The 23,676-nt window shown below is 33.7% G+C and overlaps 1 protein-coding gene across 1 annotated transcript; it reads right to left on the minus strand.

Annotated features, from left to right (window-relative positions):
* Window positions 1-612: 612 nt before the first annotated feature.
* On the minus strand, window positions 613-23,650 carry LOC144959173 (peroxisomal ATPase PEX6-like). The gene is made up of 19 exons (XM_078891711.1): window positions 22,249-23,650; window positions 20,783-20,964; window positions 19,686-19,726; window positions 18,383-18,525; window positions 17,292-17,440; window positions 16,184-16,304; window positions 14,938-15,010; window positions 14,479-14,556; window positions 13,636-13,787; window positions 12,884-12,985; window positions 11,636-11,712; window positions 10,513-10,651; window positions 9,870-9,990; window positions 8,931-9,015; window positions 8,551-8,612; window positions 7,118-7,226; window positions 6,189-6,383; window positions 3,530-3,669; window positions 613-2,085 (listed from the first exon to the last, which is right to left on the minus strand). The coding sequence occupies exons 1-19, from the start codon at window positions 23,611-23,613 to the stop codon at window positions 1,943-1,945; spliced, it is 3,477 nt and encodes a 1,158-aa protein (XP_078747837.1). The 5' UTR covers window positions 23,614-23,650; the 3' UTR covers window positions 613-1,942.
* Window positions 23,651-23,676: the final 26 nt, after the last annotated feature.

A 23,676-nucleotide genomic window follows, 5' to 3' on the forward strand; every position in this document is an offset into this window, starting at 1 on the left:
ATGGTTAATGGACATTTGGGTAACAATGAGCGCAAAGCTCTGACCCTGGTGTCGTGCCTCTTGGTAAGACAGTACTACAATGCCTCAGTTGTTAATGAGACCTGGCTATAAGAAGTGATGGATATTGTAAGGTTGTATTGTGTAGAGTTATAATACATCAGACAAATTGTACTGTATGAAATGGAAATTTGGTCTCATATAGCCTGCTGGGGAAACAAATGAAGCATTGTGAAGTGCCTTAAGCATGGTGAACATATGGAAGTGTTGTATTTAAAAAGGATGCACTTTTTTTTCCTTCATCTTAATCCCATGTCAGTGGATTAAAATTTTTTTTTTTTTGTAATTTGATAAAAGGTTACTAAACCCAAAAAACCAATCAACATCCTTGTTCTGTATTGATGCTGTGCATTTAGTTAAATACTCACATCACCCACCAGCCAGATATAACATACCAACACATAAAACTATGTGAAACCTTAAACACTTATAGTCTGATTAACAATTCAGTGAGAGCTACTCATAAATATGGCCGGCTAAAACAATAGTATTTGAAGTACTGCTTATAAAAGCTTAAAAAAAAATTTAGATTAATGAAAAAACGATGAGGGCGTATACATATCACATCTTTTATTTCAAAGAGTGGGTAATCAAAATGAAAAATAAATAAATTTCCAATAAGACAATAAGAAAAAAAGAAACTTTATAAAATAAAAAATACATTTTTTTAAAAACCCAAAAAACTTGAGCTTTTATATAGTGCTATATCCACTAAATGTTCTTAAAGCGATTTACAGATTTCTCTGCAGCTATGGTGATACCTTTTATTATGCAATGTCTACATATATCTAAGGATTTATATTGATTCAAAATACTCAATTTGGTAAGCAATTGCCTGAAAGTTATCTGGTCAAATTGCAGAAAGCAGAGGTGTTTGGATTAAGGAGGCCTAACTGTACAGGAACCCCACCAAAAGGAAAAAAAAAACCCAAACGATTGAAGATATAAATACACAAATTCGCTGTATGCTGGGAAATTTATTAGCAAGATAAAATAATATTTCACGTTTATTTATACACACTTTTGACAGTTTTCCTTTTGGAAATAGATTGCAGCATGAACCTGTACAAAATCAAGTGGAACAAGACTGAAATTATATATGTTGGGGGAAAAGAAAAGAGAATAAGTGTACAAAATTTTAAAAAAGGAAAGGAATTTCAGTGCTACTAATCCACCTCTCGGGTGGCAACATAACTGATATATTATTCGCAACGGCATATAGATGAAAATGCCATAGGGTGGGGTGAGGGATGGGGGAGTGAGTATCAATGAAAAATTTTAATGGGAGTTTTGCCCATTAATTTTTGAAAATCAAGTTTTAAACATATCCTTTAGATTTTTCACAATAAATTGTTATGTACAATATTCCAATTTTGGATTAAGCAAAATGGCAATAAAACTTCTAAATGTTGTTCATTGAAATTGTGATAAACCTTGATTCATTTGATTGAAATTCATCTTAGACCTTAAAATATATATACTTTAGGTCAAACACGCACTTACAGTTACAGATTTTCACACACACACACACACACACAAAGATACTTCTATGCAGTGACATGCAGTCACACAACACACATAATATACATACTTGACAACTTATAGTTATCCTCAAGCTGTTAAAAGGATAAATAGATTACGGCATTTATCAATGAAACAGTGTAAGTTACAAACACATTTTCGTCATTGACCTGGCTCTCTCACCCACCTCTCCCCCCCCCCTCCCCCATTCCCCCATCTAACCTGGCAATAAATTTGGCAAACAAGAAAAAATATCCCAAACATTTTTTCTCCCTCTAACCACCCACCAAATACAACAAAAAATCCCCCAAAAAACAACAACACAAATCAAAAACCCAATAATAAAAAAAAACCCAGAAATTTTTCAAGACTCAAAATTCTTCCTAATCTGTTCATACTTCTCCAATTCCTCTTTCGACACTGAAGGTATAAGGTTTGACAAAGCCTCATCAAAGTCTTGCATTTCGACAATCAGTTCTCCCTCTTCTTCCACTTCTTCTCCTTCATCTGAAAGGTAAACAAACCAAAACAGAAAATATAAAATTTAAACACATTTACAAGGGTATACTGAAACACGTCTTGACACTGTTCTTGTATTTTCAAAACTATAATAGATGTGAAATTAACAAAGGTATCAAACAAAGCTTAATTTATGTCCTTTCCATTTATCATTTTAAATCTCAGCATAGTCACCGTTCCCATCCACACAGAGCCGTCAACGACGCACCAGTTATTGCATTGCACCAAAGAGGTATCCATCGAATCGCTTCTGCCGGCACCTCGCCATCTCTGCTAAAATTAGCAAAATTAATGTGATTATGGGTTTGTGAGAATATGCTTGGTATCAAACGGGCACATACTTTTTTGTAACTCAGGATATTTCGAATGATATATCCCAACTCTTCCCTGTGAAATTACCAGCCTTTGTATTATCCGCTCGTTGAAATGCTGCGATCGATGCACTTTGTGGACGAACACTACAAACGTGGTCATTAATGTTGGTTGAGACAGCATCAGTTCCAGTAAAACACGAAACCCACATTTGAACTGTTCGAATGCCAACGTATGAGTCACCATAAACAAGTTCCAGCAATTCATGAATGTTTACAGGTGCACTTCTCTCTGCAGTAAGGAAATAAATTACATTCCACTCTTTGATGCATAATTCCTTTTAAGTGATTTCTTCAACCAACATGTTGGAATAAGGGTTCTTTCAAGTAAGATCATTTTAAAACCAGAAATAGCAGGTATATAAAATTCGGCGCACATTTTGATTTAAAGTGTTCACTGGTGTGTTTAATACAATTGGAAATACACGACAGGTGTCATTACTTTTCAGTCAAGCCAAGTATATTTAAATCATCTTACACAAAGAAAATATGTTACATTTAAAATTGAAAAAAATACTGAGGATAGTGACTATTGCCTAACTGCCCCATACTTTTATCATTCACCATTCAGACGTTTGACGAAGGCTACGAAACAAACTGGATAACTGCATATATATACAAAATAAAACAAAAAATAGAATTAAAAATAGGATATCATTTATTTTCACAGTTTATAATCAGTGATTTGAAAAGGCAAACTATTTATTATTTTTTAGTGGAATCAATCAATTGACAACTGAAGAGTTTCTAATTTTACATCTATTTCTAATTTTGAAGCAAATAATTATCTTTCAGTGCTTTCATCAAAAAAATTGTTCTCCATGAATTTAAAAGAATAATTGTGTATTTAATTCAACATTTATTTCACCTTCTTCATCTTGTAATAGCCCCTCAGTGCACAAGATCACAATAGAGATTACAAAGTAATGACAAATACTCACATTTTTTCTACCACAAATTAATTAAATGTGATTGTCTGTCCCAAGCGACAATATTTTTTTTGAAAATAAAAAGAAACAAACAGCACCCCCAGAATCGTGACATTTGAGATAAAACCAAACCTGTTTCCAAAAGCATGATTTTGCGTCTCATGGCATTAAGCATTGCATCAGCAGACAGAGCATATAAATCTGCCCCTGTTAGATTATTTGGACACTTTTCGGCAACTTCTTTTAGTGACAGCTTGGGTGACAGTTTAAACCTGAAAAAAATTATTTAAAAATTACCTCCTACTGATGTATTACAACCATGTTGTAGACATCAGCTTCATCCCTCAAACTCAAAGTGGACGTGGCCGATGTCACTTATGCTTGTGAGGGTAAAAAGACAGCAAAACGACCATAAAGTGGGTGTCATGCAAAAAGTTTTCGTTCGGTAGTCACTCCATAAAGCAGGCCATGTGTGTGATGTGCAAAAATTAGACCTTCAGTGATAATAACAGTATGTGCCACCACCATCACCACCATACCACCATTATCTTCATCATCCCCCCCCCCCCCCCTCCCTTCAACATCATCATCATTATGGTCAATTTATTTTTTAATGTACCAGCAACTGGGGTGACTTTGGCTCGTGCTCAAAATGACAATGCTAACTCATTAAACCAGGCAAAGTCATCCCAGTTGACAGTTCTGTTTCAGGTGGGTACAATGATTTTCAGGTCTCAGGAAGGAATGAAGTTGACGTAACTAAGCTCTTTGAAATTATTTTTAGACAGTCTGTTAGTGATAAGTTCTCAGTAAATTATATCAAATAAGACTAAAATTGTTAAAGGTTACACACAGTTTTGTGTGTTGGTATGTTAAACCTGGCTGGTGGATGTTGTGATTATTTTACATTAACTCATAGCATCAATTCAACAGAACACAGTAAGTGAAGAGCTGCTGTAGGCAGAAAAAAACTGTATTGTCAAAATACACATGTATCAGTAGTTCGTTATATCAGTTGAGCTTTAAAAAAAAATTGAGCTTTTATATAGCGCAATATCCACTAAACGTGCACAAAGTGCTTTAAAATGGGTCCCTGACCAACAGCAACACTTAACATTTAGGACGTGACGTGAAGCCTGTTAGGCGATAATACATTTTTTTTGGACTGAGACAACGCTGTTAACGGCCAGGCATTCATTTTACACCTGAGTACGGTAAGAGAATGTGAATAAACAGCCTTTTCCAAGGACTCAACTATGCACCGAACGAGGCTTGAACCCAGGACCTTCCGATCCGAAAGTGAGTGTCATACTACAAGACCACATAGTCGCGCAGTTAAACAAAAGGAAAGACGTTGATTGACAATATTACGAGTTTGTTAACAAATATTCGCTATAAGCGTGCTATACTATACTTATAATTGTTTCAAGCCTTATATTCACACAGGAGCAAACAGGAACGCATAAACTTCTCACATTGTAGTTAGTTGGTAGTCAATAATAGCGATTCCACAGTGGGGTAACTAAGTGCCCTCCCGACATACGATTTGGTGTATACATTTTTTCTCTCTTTGCAATCAAATGAGGACAATGAAGAAAATTAAAGCGACGAAGACTATCAGAGAGTAAAGAGAAAATTGTGACCTTGTAAAAGAGTACATGCTGCAAAATCCTTCTGAATTCTAAATTGACTCTGCAATCAAGCTCGTGGAAAATTATTCCATGTAATTATTAAAAGCCTTAAAAAAATAATATGAATCTGGGACCCCTACCTGAAAGAGGATATTCAAAAACTTGAGAGAGTCCAGAGACAAGGCGTCCGGTTCATAACTGGGAACTATAAGAGCAGAACCCCAGGATGCATGAGAAAAATGTTAGAAGAAAGAAATCTCATCAGCCTCCAACAAAGATGAAAAGAAACCCGTCTGTCATTCATGTTCAAGATAATAACAGATCAAATACCATCAATAAAGGCAGACTCCTTTTTCACGCCACGACCAAACAAAAGAAAAATCCGAACACTCACTTTCGCCAACCACATAACCGAAAACCCCATTGACAGATACGCCACAAACAATTCGAACTGCTTCAAAATCCCACAGACAAGAACACAAAACTACAGAAATTCTTTCTTCATTAGAACTATCTCGGAGTGGAATGGACTGGATGAACTGGTCATCATGGCACCACACCTAAACGATTTCAAGGCCCGACTGACATGGGCCCGCGCCAAATGAGGATGCCGCTGAAATACAACCAGACCATTGGTTTCTTCAGCGCCAACCATACAGATACAGAAAAAAATCCCAAGAAAACACATGTAAAAATTAATATCAAAACAAACCAAAATAAAACATCTTCCCCTCTCTCTCCCCCCCCCCCCCCCCCCCAAATCAAATAATTTAAAATACATAAATAAAAACAACTGTAATGAACCACACATTGCCTAATGTTGAAAGGTGTTGTTTGTCACAATGATAGGCTTAGATTAACATGATCTGAGGTCATAATTGCAAATGCCACTTTAGATACTGATTCCACTATCCGGATGTCTCTTTAATCCTACCAAAATACTGGGAACAGAGGTGTTTGGATTAGGGAGACTTGACTGTAATTAGTGGACATCAATTTAGAATTTATTAGTTTAATCGAATAAATAGTAATTCCCTTTAATATGAAAGAAACTATATTAATTTATATAGATCCATGTCTTCAAACAACCACATCTATTTTTCTTTTCTTTTATTTCTTTCTTTTTTTTTTTTGGTAAAAGTAATCAGTCAAAGACTCACTTCTTAGTCAAAGCTTTCAGAATATTGAACTGTGCATCTTTGTCTTTGCTGATCCCCAAATACAACAACTTATCAAAGCGACCAGGTCGAAGAAGGGCTGGATCAAGTAGATCAGGACGGTTTGTAGCACCAATGATGAACACTTCTTGGGATTCATGAAGACCATCCAGTTCTGCTAGCAACTGGGACACAACTCTGATTTAGCCCAAAAAAAAAAAATCAAAAAATCAAAATTTGATCACAATATGAAAATAAGACTCAGAATTGGATCCCGGGTTTGGATTTCTGATACCGTGATATTTATTCTCTGTTTTCATCTGGCACTTCTCTAAACCCTTTATTTTTCATCAAATAAGACTCAGTAAGATCAAAATAACATTGCTAAAATAAGTTTATTACAAGGAAATTAAATACAAAACAATGAGATTTTAATTGATCAAACCATCTATCAGGAAATTGTGCACTATTATACATGAATGAGTCAAAGATTAATAAATGCTACATTCTAACACTTGGTGTATATTCTGTTGAGTTAAAAAAAAATATGAAAAAAAACTGATCCATTTCATCAAAAAGATCCTTTTTTTCCGTTATGTTGGCTGACTCATGAGCAATACAACTTCAAATTTTTTTTCAAAAATGAAAGTAGTAAACAAAAGATGTTAATGATCATGCACGTTTGTGTTTTGCATTAATGCATGTTTTCCATTACATGTCTAGGAAAAACAATCCCTTCCAAGATATATATGAAAAGACCACAAGAAAAAAAAAAAAAGAAACAACAAAAACAATAACAAACGCACCCCCCCCTCCCCCGCCCCTTAAAATGATTAAGAGAGCAATGAAAATACATGATTCTGTAAACATAAAAAAATATTCAAAAACAAGTTCTGCTTTAACATAATTTAAGAACTCTTGAACAGATTTACCTGTCCATGACACCACCCGAATCACCACTCCTTCCTCTATTTGGAGCTAAGGAATCCAACTCGTCAAAGAATATCACACACGGAGATGCACTTCTTGCTCTCTTGAATACTGAAAAAAAAATTGTGAAAAAAAATTTCTGTGGCTGAAGAGTTCCTCATGTGGACCAAGTAGGAAATACAAGGTATGGACACAACTATTTGTGGTTTGACTTTAAATTATCAATCCAAAAAAAAAAAAAATGAATGTACCATTTTACAGTACAGGACCCATTCTCTGCTTTTTTTTTTTTTTTCGCACTAAAATGATCCATATTTTTATGAGTTTCGATACTTTGTCATCACAGAATATGCGTAAGTAAAATCTAAGACATTTATGACATTAGAATTTCAGATCCAGTGTGTTTGAATATCCACTCACCATATGCTTGGTAACCATGAAAACAAATGTATATTTATAGGTATTACGTTTTCTTACCAATAGTAGAGAATTCTTTCCACTTATGGGGGTAATTTTACAAGAGATGACTAAAAACTCTTGCCTTTGTTCAATATTTCCTCACCCAAACAATATGAAGTTATGAAATTTGAAAATTATTTACCTTAACATGAATAATTTTTGACAGAAGAAAGAAATTATGTTAAAAATGATAAATTGTACCACTAAATGTGTCATATGTCAAAAACAAACACGAAAAAAAAAAGAGAAACATATTCCCAAAAAGCCCCAAAACATTTGTATAACACAACATTAACTAAAATACGCTTAACAAAAGGTTCAAAGTCAACAGCAACACTTAACATGTAGGACTTGAAGTGACCCTTGTGAGGTTCTGTTAATTAATTTTTTTTTTGCTCGACAGAGACATTGCAATTACAAGCCAGAGACTCAATTTATAAGAACAAGGCATCTGTGATTGGTAGCAAGCAGTGACATAATTCATATCACTGTAAAGGTACTCAGCGTTTTACATCCACATATAATATATGTGTAAAATAAAGGCAGGAGATAGGCAAGAAAGTGGAATGGTGAAGGTGCATTGAAAACACGCTTCCATGATGAATGACGCTGTGGTTTACCAATCACTGTGAGAGACAGAAATCATCAGCTGAGAAAAGATGGAATGGTTTGCTAATCAGAACGATACTGGAAATACTAATTTATATATGAAGGTTGTCCTGGTTCATTTCTTCTTGTAATGTCAACTTCAACACTATTCTACATCATGACATTGTTTGTGCACACAACAAACACAAGATAAAGGATGCCATGAAGCGACTCAAAATCCAAGCAGGTTTTGCCCGATCATGCATACAGTCCAGAACATGCTTCATTTCACTTTTAACTTTTTCCTGTGAGCTAATATCATTTAAATAGTAGCCAATGAAGCGATGAGAAAGAAATTTTTATGATAAAACATCAACTGGCTATATACCTTCTCTGACATTTTCCTCACTCTGTCCAACATACATATTTATCAGCTCTGGGCCTTTCACACTGAAATATAAAGGCAAATGGCTTCAATATAATATTTGTGAAGGTCTTCTTTTGAATGTTGTTTTAGTGTCCCTGTATATTAAATGCAGAACTCATGTTGCAACAAAACTAAGCAGCATTAACTTTTCTTATACTGTGCAAGTTTCAAAGCTCAATTTTATTATTGTATTATCTTAAGCATATAATGACTTGTACAGAAAAAAATAAGATCATAAATTTTTCAAAGATTTGAGTTTTGTAAAATTGCTTTTTCGTTGACAATACTTGAAAATATAGATACACATGACTATAGCAGCATCTTTGAATCCACATTCTTACCTCAAAAAGTTAAGAGAACATTCTGTGGCAACAGCTTTGGCAAGTAATGTTTTACCCGTGCCTGGTGGACCGTACAATAATACACCTGAAACAAAACAACAAAAAATATTCATTTGAAAGATGGTTTATATCAAGATCACAACTATCCTACAATATTCTATGTTCAAATCTTTAATAATGATTTATTAAATTCTTAAAATATTAAGGTGTATTATAGTTTCAAATTTAATATTTCAAAATTCTATTATTCATGAAAAATTAAAAATTAAGAAAGTTATATCTCTAACTAAAGTAAATACCTTCTGCTTATGGTATTCTAAAAAAATGATTTTGTAGTTCCAACTGATAATAAAATTCGTTTGGTCTAGGCATTAATAGTTTTTTTTTTTGTTTATTTCAATTGGTAACTTGAAGTCAATTGAGAAACAAATCTGCCATTGGACTGTCAACCTGAGATGATGCTTGATAATTCATCTCCCATATAAGATAAGAAAACACACATGCTCAAATCTGAATGCTCTATCAGCTATTAATCCAATCAGGGTCATGGTAAAATCAATCTGTCCAATTCTAAGGGAGGAACAGATACTGCATGTGAGTGAGAGGACACCAGATAAAAGGTATTGAAAGAGTGAAGTATTGAGAAAGGAAATTAGGTTTGATTGTGCTATAGCGATGGGATGGGCACCAGGAGGAAAGAGGAGAAAGGGACACCCAAAAGCAACGTGGCACAGAATGGTGGAGAGAGAAAGCAATAGTTTTGGCATATACTCCTGGCAGCGAGCAAGAACTAAAGCAAGGGACTGGAGCAAATAGAGGGTGCCTGTTCAGGCCTTATGCACCTCCTGGTGCTGAGAAAATTAAGGTGTAAGGTAAGTAAAGAGTGAAGACCCTTCCTATAACGCTAATCAACCACCTTCAAGGAATGACTAGAATTACCTGATCTGCGTAGACCTGCTGCTAAAAGTTCAGGATGTTGAAGGGGCAGTTGAACGGTGTCAAGGATATCAGCTTTTACATCAGCTAAACCTCCAATATCACTCCATTTTACTGATGGAATCTTTGAAAAAAAAATCCAACACAATTCCATTAAACAAAATATAATTTTCCACTTCCATTTCCCCATTCATAATAAAAATTAAATAAAAATAATTAATTGCCAAGGAGATGTCAAGAAGTTTCAATTCGATGACCTGAGGGTAATAGCCATGTGCAATTAGACACTTTGACATTATGTCCTTGTGAGAGGCCTTTTACACATAATATCCTATGTCCATCTCACAGTGAATGGTTGGATGAGTAAGATCTGTTGGAAAGTAGCCTGCAACAGACTAGTGTCTTATCAAAGGATAGCAAGCAATTGCTAATGTCCATTTAACGTTACAGAAACAGTGATAAACTCTGGCTTGATTGGTTTATTGGCTTTGAAGATGAATAAAATATATGCATAAAAAGACATCACCATAGTTCGTATTGATAATCATCCACAATGAAAAGGGTTCACATCTTCGGTGAAATCTATTAGTGGACCGCTAGAATATTTTCTAAATCAAGTAAAAAAAAAAAATTACATTTAAGTTACCTTTGGAGCACCAATGCTGTCAGAATGTGCAATCTGCATTTCATCCAAAGCGAAATCCAGATCACATTGCTCCAGGACAATTCCAGAGTTAACTATGTCTTCCTCTTCTTGCAGACTAACCTTGCCCCCATCAGGACGACTGTAAGATAAAAAATTCCATTTAAAAAATAATAACAATGAGTATAAAAAAAGATTAAAAAGGGTCAAATATGCTGAATTTTCAAATAAAATAAATCTCTAAAGTTTAAAAAACCTATCGAGACCAATCTGTCCAAGGATATTTTTAAGCAATAAAGTTTGGATTGGAATAAAAAATTACGAGTAAATTTTTCTTTGAGGAATAAAATAAAAAGCAAATTTTTAAATAGGAGATATAGAAGAAATAAATGTAATCACTTTATTTGTAATGTCTATCTTTCTTTCATTAGGAAATAGCAGTGAAAGAAGAAAGCATTGAAAAATGTATAACTATTAACATATAATAGTATAACTATATAAATCCTCAGAAAAAAAAAATTGGGATTGAAAATTTCACAATATCCAATATAATAATTCTTGCCTTGTAAGGCAAAAAAAAAAAAAGACTGTTTTTTTTCTGTTTTTAAAGGTTTTACAAGCTCTTGTAACACATTTAGGTCATTTCAGCACCAGTAAAAAGGAAGAAAATGGGGCAGTAAAAAAAAATGTCTGGATTTACAATTAAATGGACATGAGAAAAAGTAAGGCAAAAGGGACTGGTTCAAATAGGGAACAGATGTAGATTACAAGAGCACACTATCAATGCACTTAGTTTGAGATCACCTAAAACTCTCATCCAGGACAGAATCCCACAAAAGGGAATACACTTAAATGCTTACAATACATATTCAAAACAAAAATATAATTGGACATAACAGAAAGATGGTTAATAATTTTTAAAAATATCATCTTCGAAAACTACAGCTATTACATTTGACTGTTTCCCTCGCAGTTAAGGACTCCAGCGAGGGAAAAGACAAAACCAAGTAATCTCGTTCTAAAACAAAGACTGAAAGCAACCTGGAAAACAGATATAGGGGGATAGAAGATACAGCAAGTGACTCCACCCAGTAATAAATGATATATATATTATAACACAACTCACCAGATCTTTAGAACTTTCTCATAGCCATGTCTCAAGGCTTGAAGAGAGAGTGCCATCAGATCTCCAAGAACAAAACCCTAGTATATATTTGAAAATAAAAATACACAGAAAAAAAATGATGTGGAATATTTGTCTATATTTTGTCTTTTATACCAACACAAATTCATTATTTGTTTTTGGAAAACCTAAAGACATGAAAATAAAAGTAAAAACTTACAAAAATAGTCAAACTAACTGAGAGCCATCAATTAAACCCTTTTGCAACCGCTATAATTTATTAGTGAGATCAGTCACCAACGAATAAAGTGCACCATGAAAAACTACATCTTTCTTTGAATCCAACAAGCTATGACATGATGAAAACTTTTGACTCTAAGTGTTTCATATTCAGCAAATAAGATGATATATCAAAATGCACATTGCATGATTTAACATTCTGATTTTTTAGCGTCACGCAACAACAAGACTTCAGAGGTAAACCTGAATAATCAGCCACTCCTCTATCGTTCGTTTGGTGAAGAGGACTAATACAACTGAGAGACTTGCGTGTCGAAGGAAAAGAATAACAAATGAAAATGAAGAAAACACTTCATGAACATTACCAATTTGACCCTCTCAGCTTAACAAGAGTGATGACCAGTGAGCTGAATATCATTCAAGAAACTGTCAAGAGACATTTAAAAGAGGACGGGTTAAAACGTAGAAAGCCATATTATGTCAAATATGTTTTGACCCAGCAGCACTGATGTCTTCATTTTGAACTGGCAGTTATTTGTCAGGACTTTTGGAATGAGCAGATCTTTATAATTCTACAGTGGCGAGATCGCCCATACTTTTTCCTGGTCAAAAGGCTAGGGAAAGAAACGTCCAGAACATTGCAATACTTACACAGTCAGTGACAGAGGAGTGGAACATTATCACTCAAGAACAAAACCAACAATACATCAATGAATTAATGCTAGAGGTGGATACACTCAATATCAAATATTGAAAATTCTGCGATTATGAGTAATGTAAGCAGTCTATGTACATGTTTATTTTGATCTTTTTCACAAGTTGATATGATCAATTTCTATAATGTTACACATATTTTGTTCAGGATAAAACAAACTTTCATCTGACAAAATGAGAATGAAATTATGACTAATTTATGTGAGATACATTGATTTCAAAAGTATATTTAAAAGAATGCTGAAACAACATTTATTTATCTTAATTGATGCTTGATTTATATACATCAACACTTACAGCTGTACGTTGAGCTAAATGACTGATTGACAAATCAGGAGAGATAGAATAGCCATCAAGCAGACCTCGCAGAATATGTCCTCTTTCAAATTCGGAAGGAGCCTGAATAAAATATAAAGAAATATTAAAACGATATTTTAAAAAAAAAGAGATAAATATATTTTAAAAAATATTTTATTAAATCTTTTGATTTATCTGCACACAAATAATATATTGTAATTGTATTCATTCATTCATTGCTGCCATCATCATTATCATCATCGTAGAGTTCCATGCCTGTCCTTAACAATGGATACTTTACAAATACTGTAACTCCGTGTCACTCTCTCTCTCTCTTGCTGTTTTAATGATTTTTTCACTTTGCAAGACAGAAAATGTCAATGATTGAAGGCAAAAGAGGAAATGTATCTCTGCTTACAAGAGCCCATATGATGTTCGAACTTGTGTGCAGATGTACAAGGGAACTTACTTCCACCAAAGTAATATTTTAGGTAAACCGTTTCAATTTTAGACTTTTAGTCCTGAAACTTATTGACAGCAATGCTGCATTCCATAACTTACTTTCTCTCTTTATGATCAACCCATATTTTTAAAAATTGGAGGGGGGGGGGGGGGGGGGGGCGAATATGGTGAATTATCAGCAGTTTTTATTCAATTATCATCATTATGCTTTAAAAAATAAAGAAAAAAAATTCTCAACCCCCCCCCAAAAAAAAAAAAAAAGAAGATAGAAAATAGACAATTAAACTGACCTCCATTGTGAATTCATGTAAAAATGATGGAATCATATTGTTAGATAAATTCTTGGCATCGTTACTTGTGCCAATGACTATCAAAGGGTACAGTTGAACTTGTGTTGCCAACTGTCTCACACTGCGGCTAAATGCAGAAATTGTCCTTGGATCTGAAATAGTAAAATGTAATCAAACTGACAAGTAAATTGTAAAATATCTTTATGTTTATTTTGGGGTTGTTTTTTTTTTGGTTAAATCAAATATAAAACCAATACTGCAATTATTTGTATTTAACTAAAATCTCTTGCAGATAATTGAGCTTTTAAAGGGGGGAAATTGTGAATTTCAGTTCTCACATCGTCATTGCACCATAAAAAAATTTCTTTATGGTATCAATGGCTGGACTAGGCTTGTATTTTATCTTGAAACAGAACTAACACCATTGAGCTCAATCATTAGGGATGATGGGGACTCTGGCCTTGTTGTATATCAATGGACTAGACACTTTTATACAATATCTAATCAATTCAGGTTCGCATGTCTTACTGGAATTATGTTGGGACGGATAGAGTGAGTGAATAAGTATAGAAAGAGCATGTAGCCTGCTGGGGAAACAAATGAAGCAATATAAGTGGGTTGAGCATAGTGAAGCCATGAAAATGTACTTGATAAATGCGTATATCTAATCTTATTCATTTGCAAAACAAAACAATGAAACAAAGGGCAATTCAATGGCAAGTGCATCATTTAAACATATAAAAAGTCCTCCTCCCCACCCTCCTCAGTACAATAGACTAAATCACTGTGAAGAGATAATTATAAAATCTAACAGAGAAGGAGGATATAAATGATGTAACAAACCTTCTGTTGTGCCATCTCTTTCTTTTCCAATAACTTCAATGTGTCTCAGAAGAAGAATGCAAGGAGTGTATTTGCTTGCTGAAACAAATTTTATATACATTTGTTTTCAATAATGCTCCCATCAATTATTGACATGTCTTCTGTTGACTTTGCTCTTTCTAATTTGTCATTTTTGTTGTTGATGATAATGATATATTTTGTTCAGAGAAAAGTTATGATTATTGGCCATGAAAGGCCTAAATATAAACTTTTTGAACTTGAACTTTGAACAAAGCAAACACTATTTTGAATATACAATAATATTGAACGAGAACACTGAAGTTCATAGCTTTATATTGTGACATGAAACATTATTTATTTGCATTTAAGAGGATGAACAATAGTTTTCTATAAAGACAATAAAAAAAAGGAAAAAAGAATATTTATAGATATTTTCTTTTAGTTAATATAATTCAATACCTGCCAAAAATAGACTTTTGATGCGTGATTCAGAAGCTCCAGCAGTGTCACCAGAAAGATCATGACAATTGACCTGTTTGTATAATAAATGATTGTTCAAAGGTTAACCCATGACAAAAAACAAAAAAAATAAAAAAGGAAAAAAACAAAAAAAGGCAGCAGTCTTTAAATACAGTGCCGTCTGATGTACAATCTATCTACTTCTGATGGTCTCCTAGGGTTTTTTGGGTTATATCACATTTATTCATTTCGATTTGGATTCATTTTTTAACTTATTTAATATTAAAGGAGCGAAAATAAATAAATAAAATATTCAAATTATTTCTTTGCACTTCTACAAAGCTGCTTACCGATTGCAATCCTCAGGGAGTATAATGTTGTTGTTGTTGTTACTATTATTGTGATGTTTCGCGCTTCCTGTTGTTTACATATGTGATTATTACTAATATATATACAACATGGTGACATAGGTCTCCAACTTACCAACGTAGAAAGTTTTAAATACCTAGGTTCAATAGTGACAACAGATGGAAGATGTAACCGAGACATACGAGCAAGAATAACTCAAGCCAAACAGGCCTTCATGGACCTTGGAAACATTTTGAAAAACAAACAGATGTCGTTCGGGATTAGACTCCGAGTCTTGAAGTGCTACGTGTGGCCAATCTTGTTATACGGATGCGAAAGCTGGACTACAAATGCAGAAACACAAAAGAACATTGAAGCTTTTGAAATGTGGTGCTTGAGAAGGATGCATAGAATATCGTATACTGCACACAAAACGAACGAAGAAGTGCTAAAACAAACATACCAACAAAGGAAACTAATGCCCTTAATAGCGGATCGACAACTATCCTTTTTAGGACACATGGTAAGGAAAGATAAGAATGAATACCTGGCAAGTTGTGGAAAAATACCTGGTAAACGCGCCCGGGGGAGACAAAGAAAAACACTCATAACCCAACTGAAGGGCTTCACCAACCTAACAATCCAAGAGCTGTTTGAAAAAGCAAGAGACAGGGAGGAATGGAGAGAGATAATTCATGCAGTATCCGAAGCCTGGACCAGGCATGGAACCTAGAAGAAGATATACAAATATATATTAGGGGTCATTTTACTCAACTGATATACAAAACTGTTATTGACAAAATGAAAAAAAGTGTCATATCATCGTGTGGCAGTATAGTACCATTTACTAATCTTCTTAAATGCTTTACTTCAACCCTTTAATCTCTTGTACTCCTACCTCCATGACATGTATGTATAGTCTTCTGGCCACTGTGTAGACAACAATGTTCTTGCCACATCCTTTGGGGCCTGTCAGGAGCACTGATGGGGTGAGCTCTACAAGAGTAGTACCATCATATCTGATTAAAAGAAACATAATCCATTTATATCCTTAAATCTTAATCTTAAATTGAGCTTTTATATACCGCAATATTCACTCATTTTACACCTGAGTAAAGTAAGAGAATGTGAGTAAAGAGTCTTTTCCAAGGACTCAACTATGCACCGAGCAAGGCTCGAACCTATGACCTTCCGACCCGAAAGCGAGTGTCATACCCACTAGACCACATAGCCGCACCAAAAAAACAGTTGATGCCAGACTGAACAATTTAAACGATTTTGAAGACGTTATTCAATCCTTGTGAGGTTAAATTTTTGATTTTTAAAGTTAACTTTAGCGACTACAATTTTTTATCTCCTAACAAAATATGAATTATCAAATGTTCAAGTAGGCATGTCTGCCTTTCATTTGTCGAAAACTCCAACTGATGTGTCCCTGATTATCATACACTCAAATGCGTTTAAGAAAAAACATCATCAGTGTAGTGTAAAGGTATAATGAAACTAGCGTAGGATGGAATCTTAGATATGGACATAGTTATATAAAAGACAAAATATTTACTGATGTAATTACTTTAGAGGGTCAAATCATGCAGTCAGAACCAAAATATCACTGCTCTATCCGATTTTCACAAAAGATTGGTAACATAGAAAAATAAATAGATAAATAAATAAAAGGAGAAAAACCAAAAGGAATGACCTCAAGTTTCTTTCTTTTGAGGTCATGGTATGTCACTGGTACTTGTCGAGGGTACAGGCGGTATTTTTTTCCGACTCCTCTGCGCACACAGCAATGATTGTGAGGCTGTGTCTGTTGGATCTGATGGAAAGTACTTTGCAATAGACTAGTGTCCTATCAAAATGGTAGAAAGCAATTGTTGACATACTACAAACCATTTAACACTACAACCACCATGATATACTCTGGATCCAAGAACGTTATGGCACTAAATTACTACATTTTCTTTACATAAGAACATTGTTTGTTTGTTTCTATTTAGGCTTACTTGTGATTCAAGTGAGGTAACAATACTGTTTCCAACATGGTGACATAGGTCTCCAACCCAGGACAAACAATACTTTGGCCATACACAGCATCACAGGGAGACAAATACTTACTGGCACTCAAAGGGACATAGCTGTGATCTGATCCAGTCTGAAAAATTGGTTGAAAAATTGTTAAAACCTAAACAGAACCGACAAAAATTATATTTTTCCTGCTACCGTAATAGACACTGATGATAATACAATACAGTCATGTCTTCATAATCCGAACACCTCCATTCCCAACATTTTGTCCGGAATAGAGACATCCGGATAGTGGATTCAAAACCTAAAGTGACATATGTAGTTTTGACCTCAGACCATTGTAATCTAAGCCCATCATTGCAGAAAAAAACAACAACTGTTCTTCTCTTTGGTGAGGGTTCTTCTATGTGCTGAAAACAGGTTCATAAGACTAGACACGCCTGTCAGATGCGATTACATGAAAAAAATTTTTGGACAGAAACAATACTGTTTCCAATCAGGTACTCATTTTACACCTAAGTGCAGTGAGAGAATGTGAGTAAAGAGCTTCTCCAAGCACTCAACTTTGTACTGCTCAGAGTGGGATTTGAGCCAAGGGCCTAATGGTACGAAGATCATACCACAAGATTCCAAACTGCATCTTTCTTGATAGCTACCATTGATCTTTGTGATAAGCTTTGTTGTATATCGAACTGAATTTGTTATATCATCTGAGTAATATTGATGCTGAAAATTGAATTTATCAAAAGAGAAAAAACAAAACAAAACAAAAACTAAAAACCTTGGGTTAAATCTGTGTTGAAACAAGTCAAATAAAATATAGTTTCATAAATAGCCCCCCCCCCCCCCCCAAGAAAAAACAAACAAAAAACCCCCCAAAAAACATAACAAAACAAAAAAAAACCCCACAAAACAACAAAACAAATAAAAACAAGCAAAAAAAATGTACCAAAAAAAAATTAAAAAAAAATTAAAAAACAAAGCTCAAAAACTCCCAAAAACCAAATGAATTTATCAATATTCTTCAGATTCTAATCATAATAAATCTTTTTTAAAGTCAGATCCTTACCTGCTTCAAATTGGAGTTGTTGACATCGACATAGTAGGCAAAAAAATCTGGTTGCCGTGGAGACATTGAAGTGACTTTGAAAAAAATGACTGGTTTGCGTATACCTGTATCAACTTTAGACTCTTGCCAAAACTCTGGATCCTCTTCAGAAGATAAAACAAACCATTATAGGACAAATAAACATCATCAAATATTCCTTTTATATAACACCACAAATTTTTCGTAGACAAGTTTCTGAAAAATATCTTTGTTGCTGTTATTGTAATTATTCATTTCTAAAACAGGAAACGTCTTGAAAGTTTCAGAACAAAATAGTTTCAGGACTGTATAAATGTTTATGTTGTTACTTTTTTCATACCATTAATCCCAATCATCATTTTAATATTAATATATTCTTATTATCATCATTACTATTGTTATCATCATTCCTATCGATATTGGTATTAAAATTAAAAATTACCTTTATTCATCCCCAAAACAAAATAATTTGTCTTTAGGGTCCATTCCATGGAAAGACTTGAATAACCCATGTATTAGCCTAAGAGCAGCGCTGCAAAGTGAGCTAGGCGAGGTGACTTGCTCAAGTCATGATTATTGTTAATTCTATTTTTATTATTATTAAGCGCTTAGAGTCTGGTGTCTCGGAGGTATAGCGCTATATAAGTTTTCAGCATTATTATTATTATTATTATTATTATTATTATTATTATTATTATTATTATTATTATCATTATTATTATCATCATCATTTTTATTATTTTTATTATGGTAGTTATGATCATTATTATTATTATTATCATCATTATTATTATTAACAACATTCTTCTTCTTATTATTACTATTATAACTATTCTTACTTTTCTTATTATGAATAAGATTATTTTTATCATCACTATCATCCTCAACATTATTATTGTAATTGTAATAATAATAATAATAAATAATAATAATAATAATAATAATAATAATAATAATATAATAATATATTTAATATAATATTATTATTGTTAATCCATTATTAATTATTATTATTATCATTATTATTACTATTATTATTATTATTATTATTCTTCTTATTATTATTATTACTATTATTATTATTATTATTATTATTATTATTATTATTGTTATCGCAAAGACTGAATGCAACATGTGATTTGCGATTTCTCAAATCATAAATAAGATAATTAGATTCAAGGAAGATATTTGTTAGTTTAGATGAAAAATATCTATATATAATTCATTGAGCAATCATAAATATATATCTCTATCACAAAACTAGTACAAAAATGTTTTTACCCACCTGTGCTGCTGACAGCAAAAACATCCCCGACACTGAGTAACCTGTGAAAGAGAAATTCTCATGTCTTCACCTTGGTGTTTATGTTTTCAAGTTTCAAGTTTTGCTTGCTTAGGTGAGGCAATGGAGTTCAAAGCAAACGCTTATACACTTGCATACTTAATGTGAAGAATAAAAGCCTTAAGTTTGGTAACCTCAGTGTAATGTAACTATTTACTGGTAATCGGGATGCCTAAGATTTAATTCGCTCTGATTGATTATTTGGCATGATTTTCTTTTTTTTTGCATTGCTCTCTCTGATTTGTCTGGCACTATTTCATACATACCTTTTCAGATTTTCATCTTACATTTCTACTTACTCAACATTATTTTTGCAACAAGAACAACAACAACCCCCACTCTAAAAATAACAAACCATAAAAAAGCGAGGAGGGAAAAAATCAAAGAATGTCTGTTGTGCCATATTATATCCTTATCATTAAAGATTGCAACATCCATGACAGAGTCACAATCCCATGTCTTGACCTCTTGGTGATAAGTGGCAAAAACTCATACTTTTTACCATTGTGTTTCTAAACATGAGTGTGAATGAGTACCTGGTTTCAGAAATAGTGAGTATGGTGATAAATTTTCATAATTTAAAAAATGGATTATAAGCTACATGCACTTTTTACATTCAAAAATTGGATCAATGTGGCCTACTGGGTGAAAATAAGAGGTATTGTAAAGTGCTATGAGTAAAAAACATAGAGTCCAATATCCACTAAATGAGCTCAAAGCGCTTTAAAAGCCAACAGCAACACTAAACACGTAGGAAGAGACATGACGCTTCCAAGGCGATATTACATTTTCTTTTTCTGACAGAGACAACGCTATTAACAGTCAGGTACTCATTTTACACCTGAGTATTAAAAGAGAATGTGAGTAAAGAGCCTTTTCTAAGGACTTAATTATGCACTGCTCAGAGCAGGACTTGAACCCAGGACCTTACAATCTGAAGGCGAATATCATACCACTAGACCACACAGCTGCACAAGAGTATTATGAGATCATGGAAATTGGCTATATATACTAATTTGTTGTGTTTTTTTTCAAAGTACCTGGGAATCTGGAAATATTTATTGAGTGATTCTACATGATTGGCCTTTGGAGTGTAACTTGGTGAGCTGACAATAGTTATATCAACATCAATGGCAAACGGAACAACAGTGCTTATTGATCTAGACAGTTTAGGACCTGAATTGAAGTCAACTTCACTTGTCTGGAGAGGTATGCTTGGTCTCTGAAAGTATATTTGGATAAAAACCATTAAAATTACAAATTAAAGATGACAATACCAGTGAGAAAAAAAAACAAAACTTTTAAACCATTATTTCACTCTATCTCAACCAACAAATAAAAATTTAATGAATTTGTTTGTTGCCCATTCAATGTGGCTTTAATTTTAATGATAAAATGTAGCCTTAAGACTGATTCTTCACTAGAAAAGTACGGTAATTTCTTATAATTTCACGAACTGAAAAAAACCCCGAAGATATACTTAAAACCTTTCCACTGTAATTGAATCACTGGTTGAGTTGAATTTAAAAAAAAAACAACAAAAAAAAACCCCACAAAAAAAATTTAACAGAAACAAAACAAACAAACAAAAGAAAGCAAGCAAACAACAAAACAGAAAAGGCATAACAAATAGAATTTATTTAAAACAACATTGTTGCTTGAGACGATATCTATGGTCATATACATACTTAATTTGACAATAAATCAAAACATTGTTCTTTATCAATGGGAAATTCTTTGCAAATTCTGAACCATTGTAACCTCCAAACTCAACGCATTTTGCAGATGTAATATAGGTTTTAGTTTCTAAATTGTCATCTCTCACTTTATTGCAGTTTGTTTATGAGGGTTTTTATGATGCTTGTGATTCTTTAAGCATCAGTAAAAAAACGGATGACAAATAAGTCAAAGATCATAAATGACAATTTAAATAAAAAAGGAATAAAAAAAATAAGAAGATCAAGGGATCTATAAAGGATTTACAAATATGACAGAGAAAATTCAGGAATCATCTATCCATGCATCTGCCCTGACCACTTGAGTCTGAGAGCATTCATCCCGACCACGCAGCCACATACCGGGTCCATACCTGGAGAAAATGGGACAGCTACAATAATGACTATATTGAACACATTCTCTTGGAATATAACTTAAGACCAACGTGCACTGACACTGACTTAAAGAATCTGCAGCCCAGAGGCTATGAAAAGGATCCAGCACTGTGTGAAACGATATTATGATGACCTTAAAGGCCCGCCCAGACACTATCAACAGCTCAAAACCCCCAACAAAAGGGATACATTCAAATGTAAAATATTTTTACAAAATATACACACATGGGATGACTAAATAAAAACATGCCCAGAGAAATGAATTACAAGGTAAACAAAAGAAATTCTCACTAAAAGATAAATCCATCTTTCACCTATCACATTTTCAATTTTATGTTTTTGACACGTTGATATATGCAATTGAACATGATGGTATCAACAAAAGGCCAACTCACCTCAATTAAGAGCAATGGCGATTTCACTACAGGAGGTCTTGTCTGAAGATTGAATAACAACATTGATGAAATGAAAACTACATCAGATTCATCCAGACGCTTTGATAAACATTGAACTTTTACAAATTTTTGTTTGGGTTTCTCATTTTTTAGAAATGCCTGGACATCTTCAGGTTTGTTTTCACCAAAGAGATCTGCTGGATATAGAGCAATTTTCATAATCGTTCCATTAATAATACCATATTGTCTGAGCATTTTCTTAGGCATACCAAGGACTGAAGTTAGATCAAGGCGTTCAAACTTTTCGTCATGGTGTAACACTTTCTTCCAGTGAATTTTCTGTTGGATTACAAAAGCACTTGACAAGAAAAAATCATTGAATGCTTTCAAGTCTTCATCAGGCTTCCCAAAAAGACCATTTTCATCACTTGATTCAGCAGACATTGATCGGCAGAAATCAGACATAAAACCTTTACACTGTTGTAGCTCAACATACTGGTCTAAATGAGATCCAGACAAATGTCTGTGGTCTGACGGTAACCTAGCAATAGCTTTTTCAAAAAAGAATATTATTTCTGTCGTTGCTGTAATTAGTCCCGTTTGAAAAGGTGTACATATAATTGTTCGAATTTGAAAGTACCACGAACGATGAAAGTCTTCATCCATCAAAAATACATCAGGGAATGGTGCTAACAAGATATCGTTTTGCTTTACAAGCAAATCATGATTACAGATCTCCATGAGTAATCCCGCCGTGAATTTACCTTGGCGAAGCCATTCATAACAATCCATGTCAGAGACGGAAAATATTGCTTTCTTTAAGGGGAAAACCTTGATTGCTCTAATGAAAACAATATCTACACCTAAGAGATTATAATGCACGAGGAATTCTTTTGTACATTTTAATTGAAGTAAACTTTGTTCCTTTGACAATTCATCATCACTAGAGTCGCCGTCAATAGATATTGATCGGTCTAAATCTGTTGCTGAAGTTTCAAAATCATCCTTAGCCCAAACACAAACAACTATGTCTTCTGTAAATACATATTTGGCTGTTGAAGTTGCACGGCCCAGATGATTCCTGACTGTAGTGCCCGAAGATGACAAAGATGCAGACGATGATGGTGATGGACTGTACGGAGAAGTCACCTCAGTTGGTTCAGCATATCCCTCCCTTTGAACATAAACAGCACATACAAATGTATCATCATCACTTGATTTCTTTAGAAGACAGGCGTCGTTGGTTGAGATTATCAGATGTAAAGGATTTATTCTTCGTTCCGCATCCTGAAAATGACAAGGGTTCAACTGAGCTGCGTAACTTCGTTTAAAACTTCCTATTCCTTTCCTGTTGTAAACAGCCATTTTGTACAGCAGTGTATAAGGTTGTAAACATTGGACTTGGTTTATGACCCGGAAGTTCATTTT

This window comes from Berghia stephanieae, chromosome 1 (genome assembly GCF_034508935.2).
Source record: "Berghia stephanieae isolate SIO BIC M18660-M18661 chromosome 1, UCSD_Bste_1.3, whole genome shotgun sequence".
Lineage (NCBI taxonomy): Eukaryota > Metazoa > Mollusca > Gastropoda > Nudibranchia > Aeolidiidae > Berghia > Berghia stephanieae.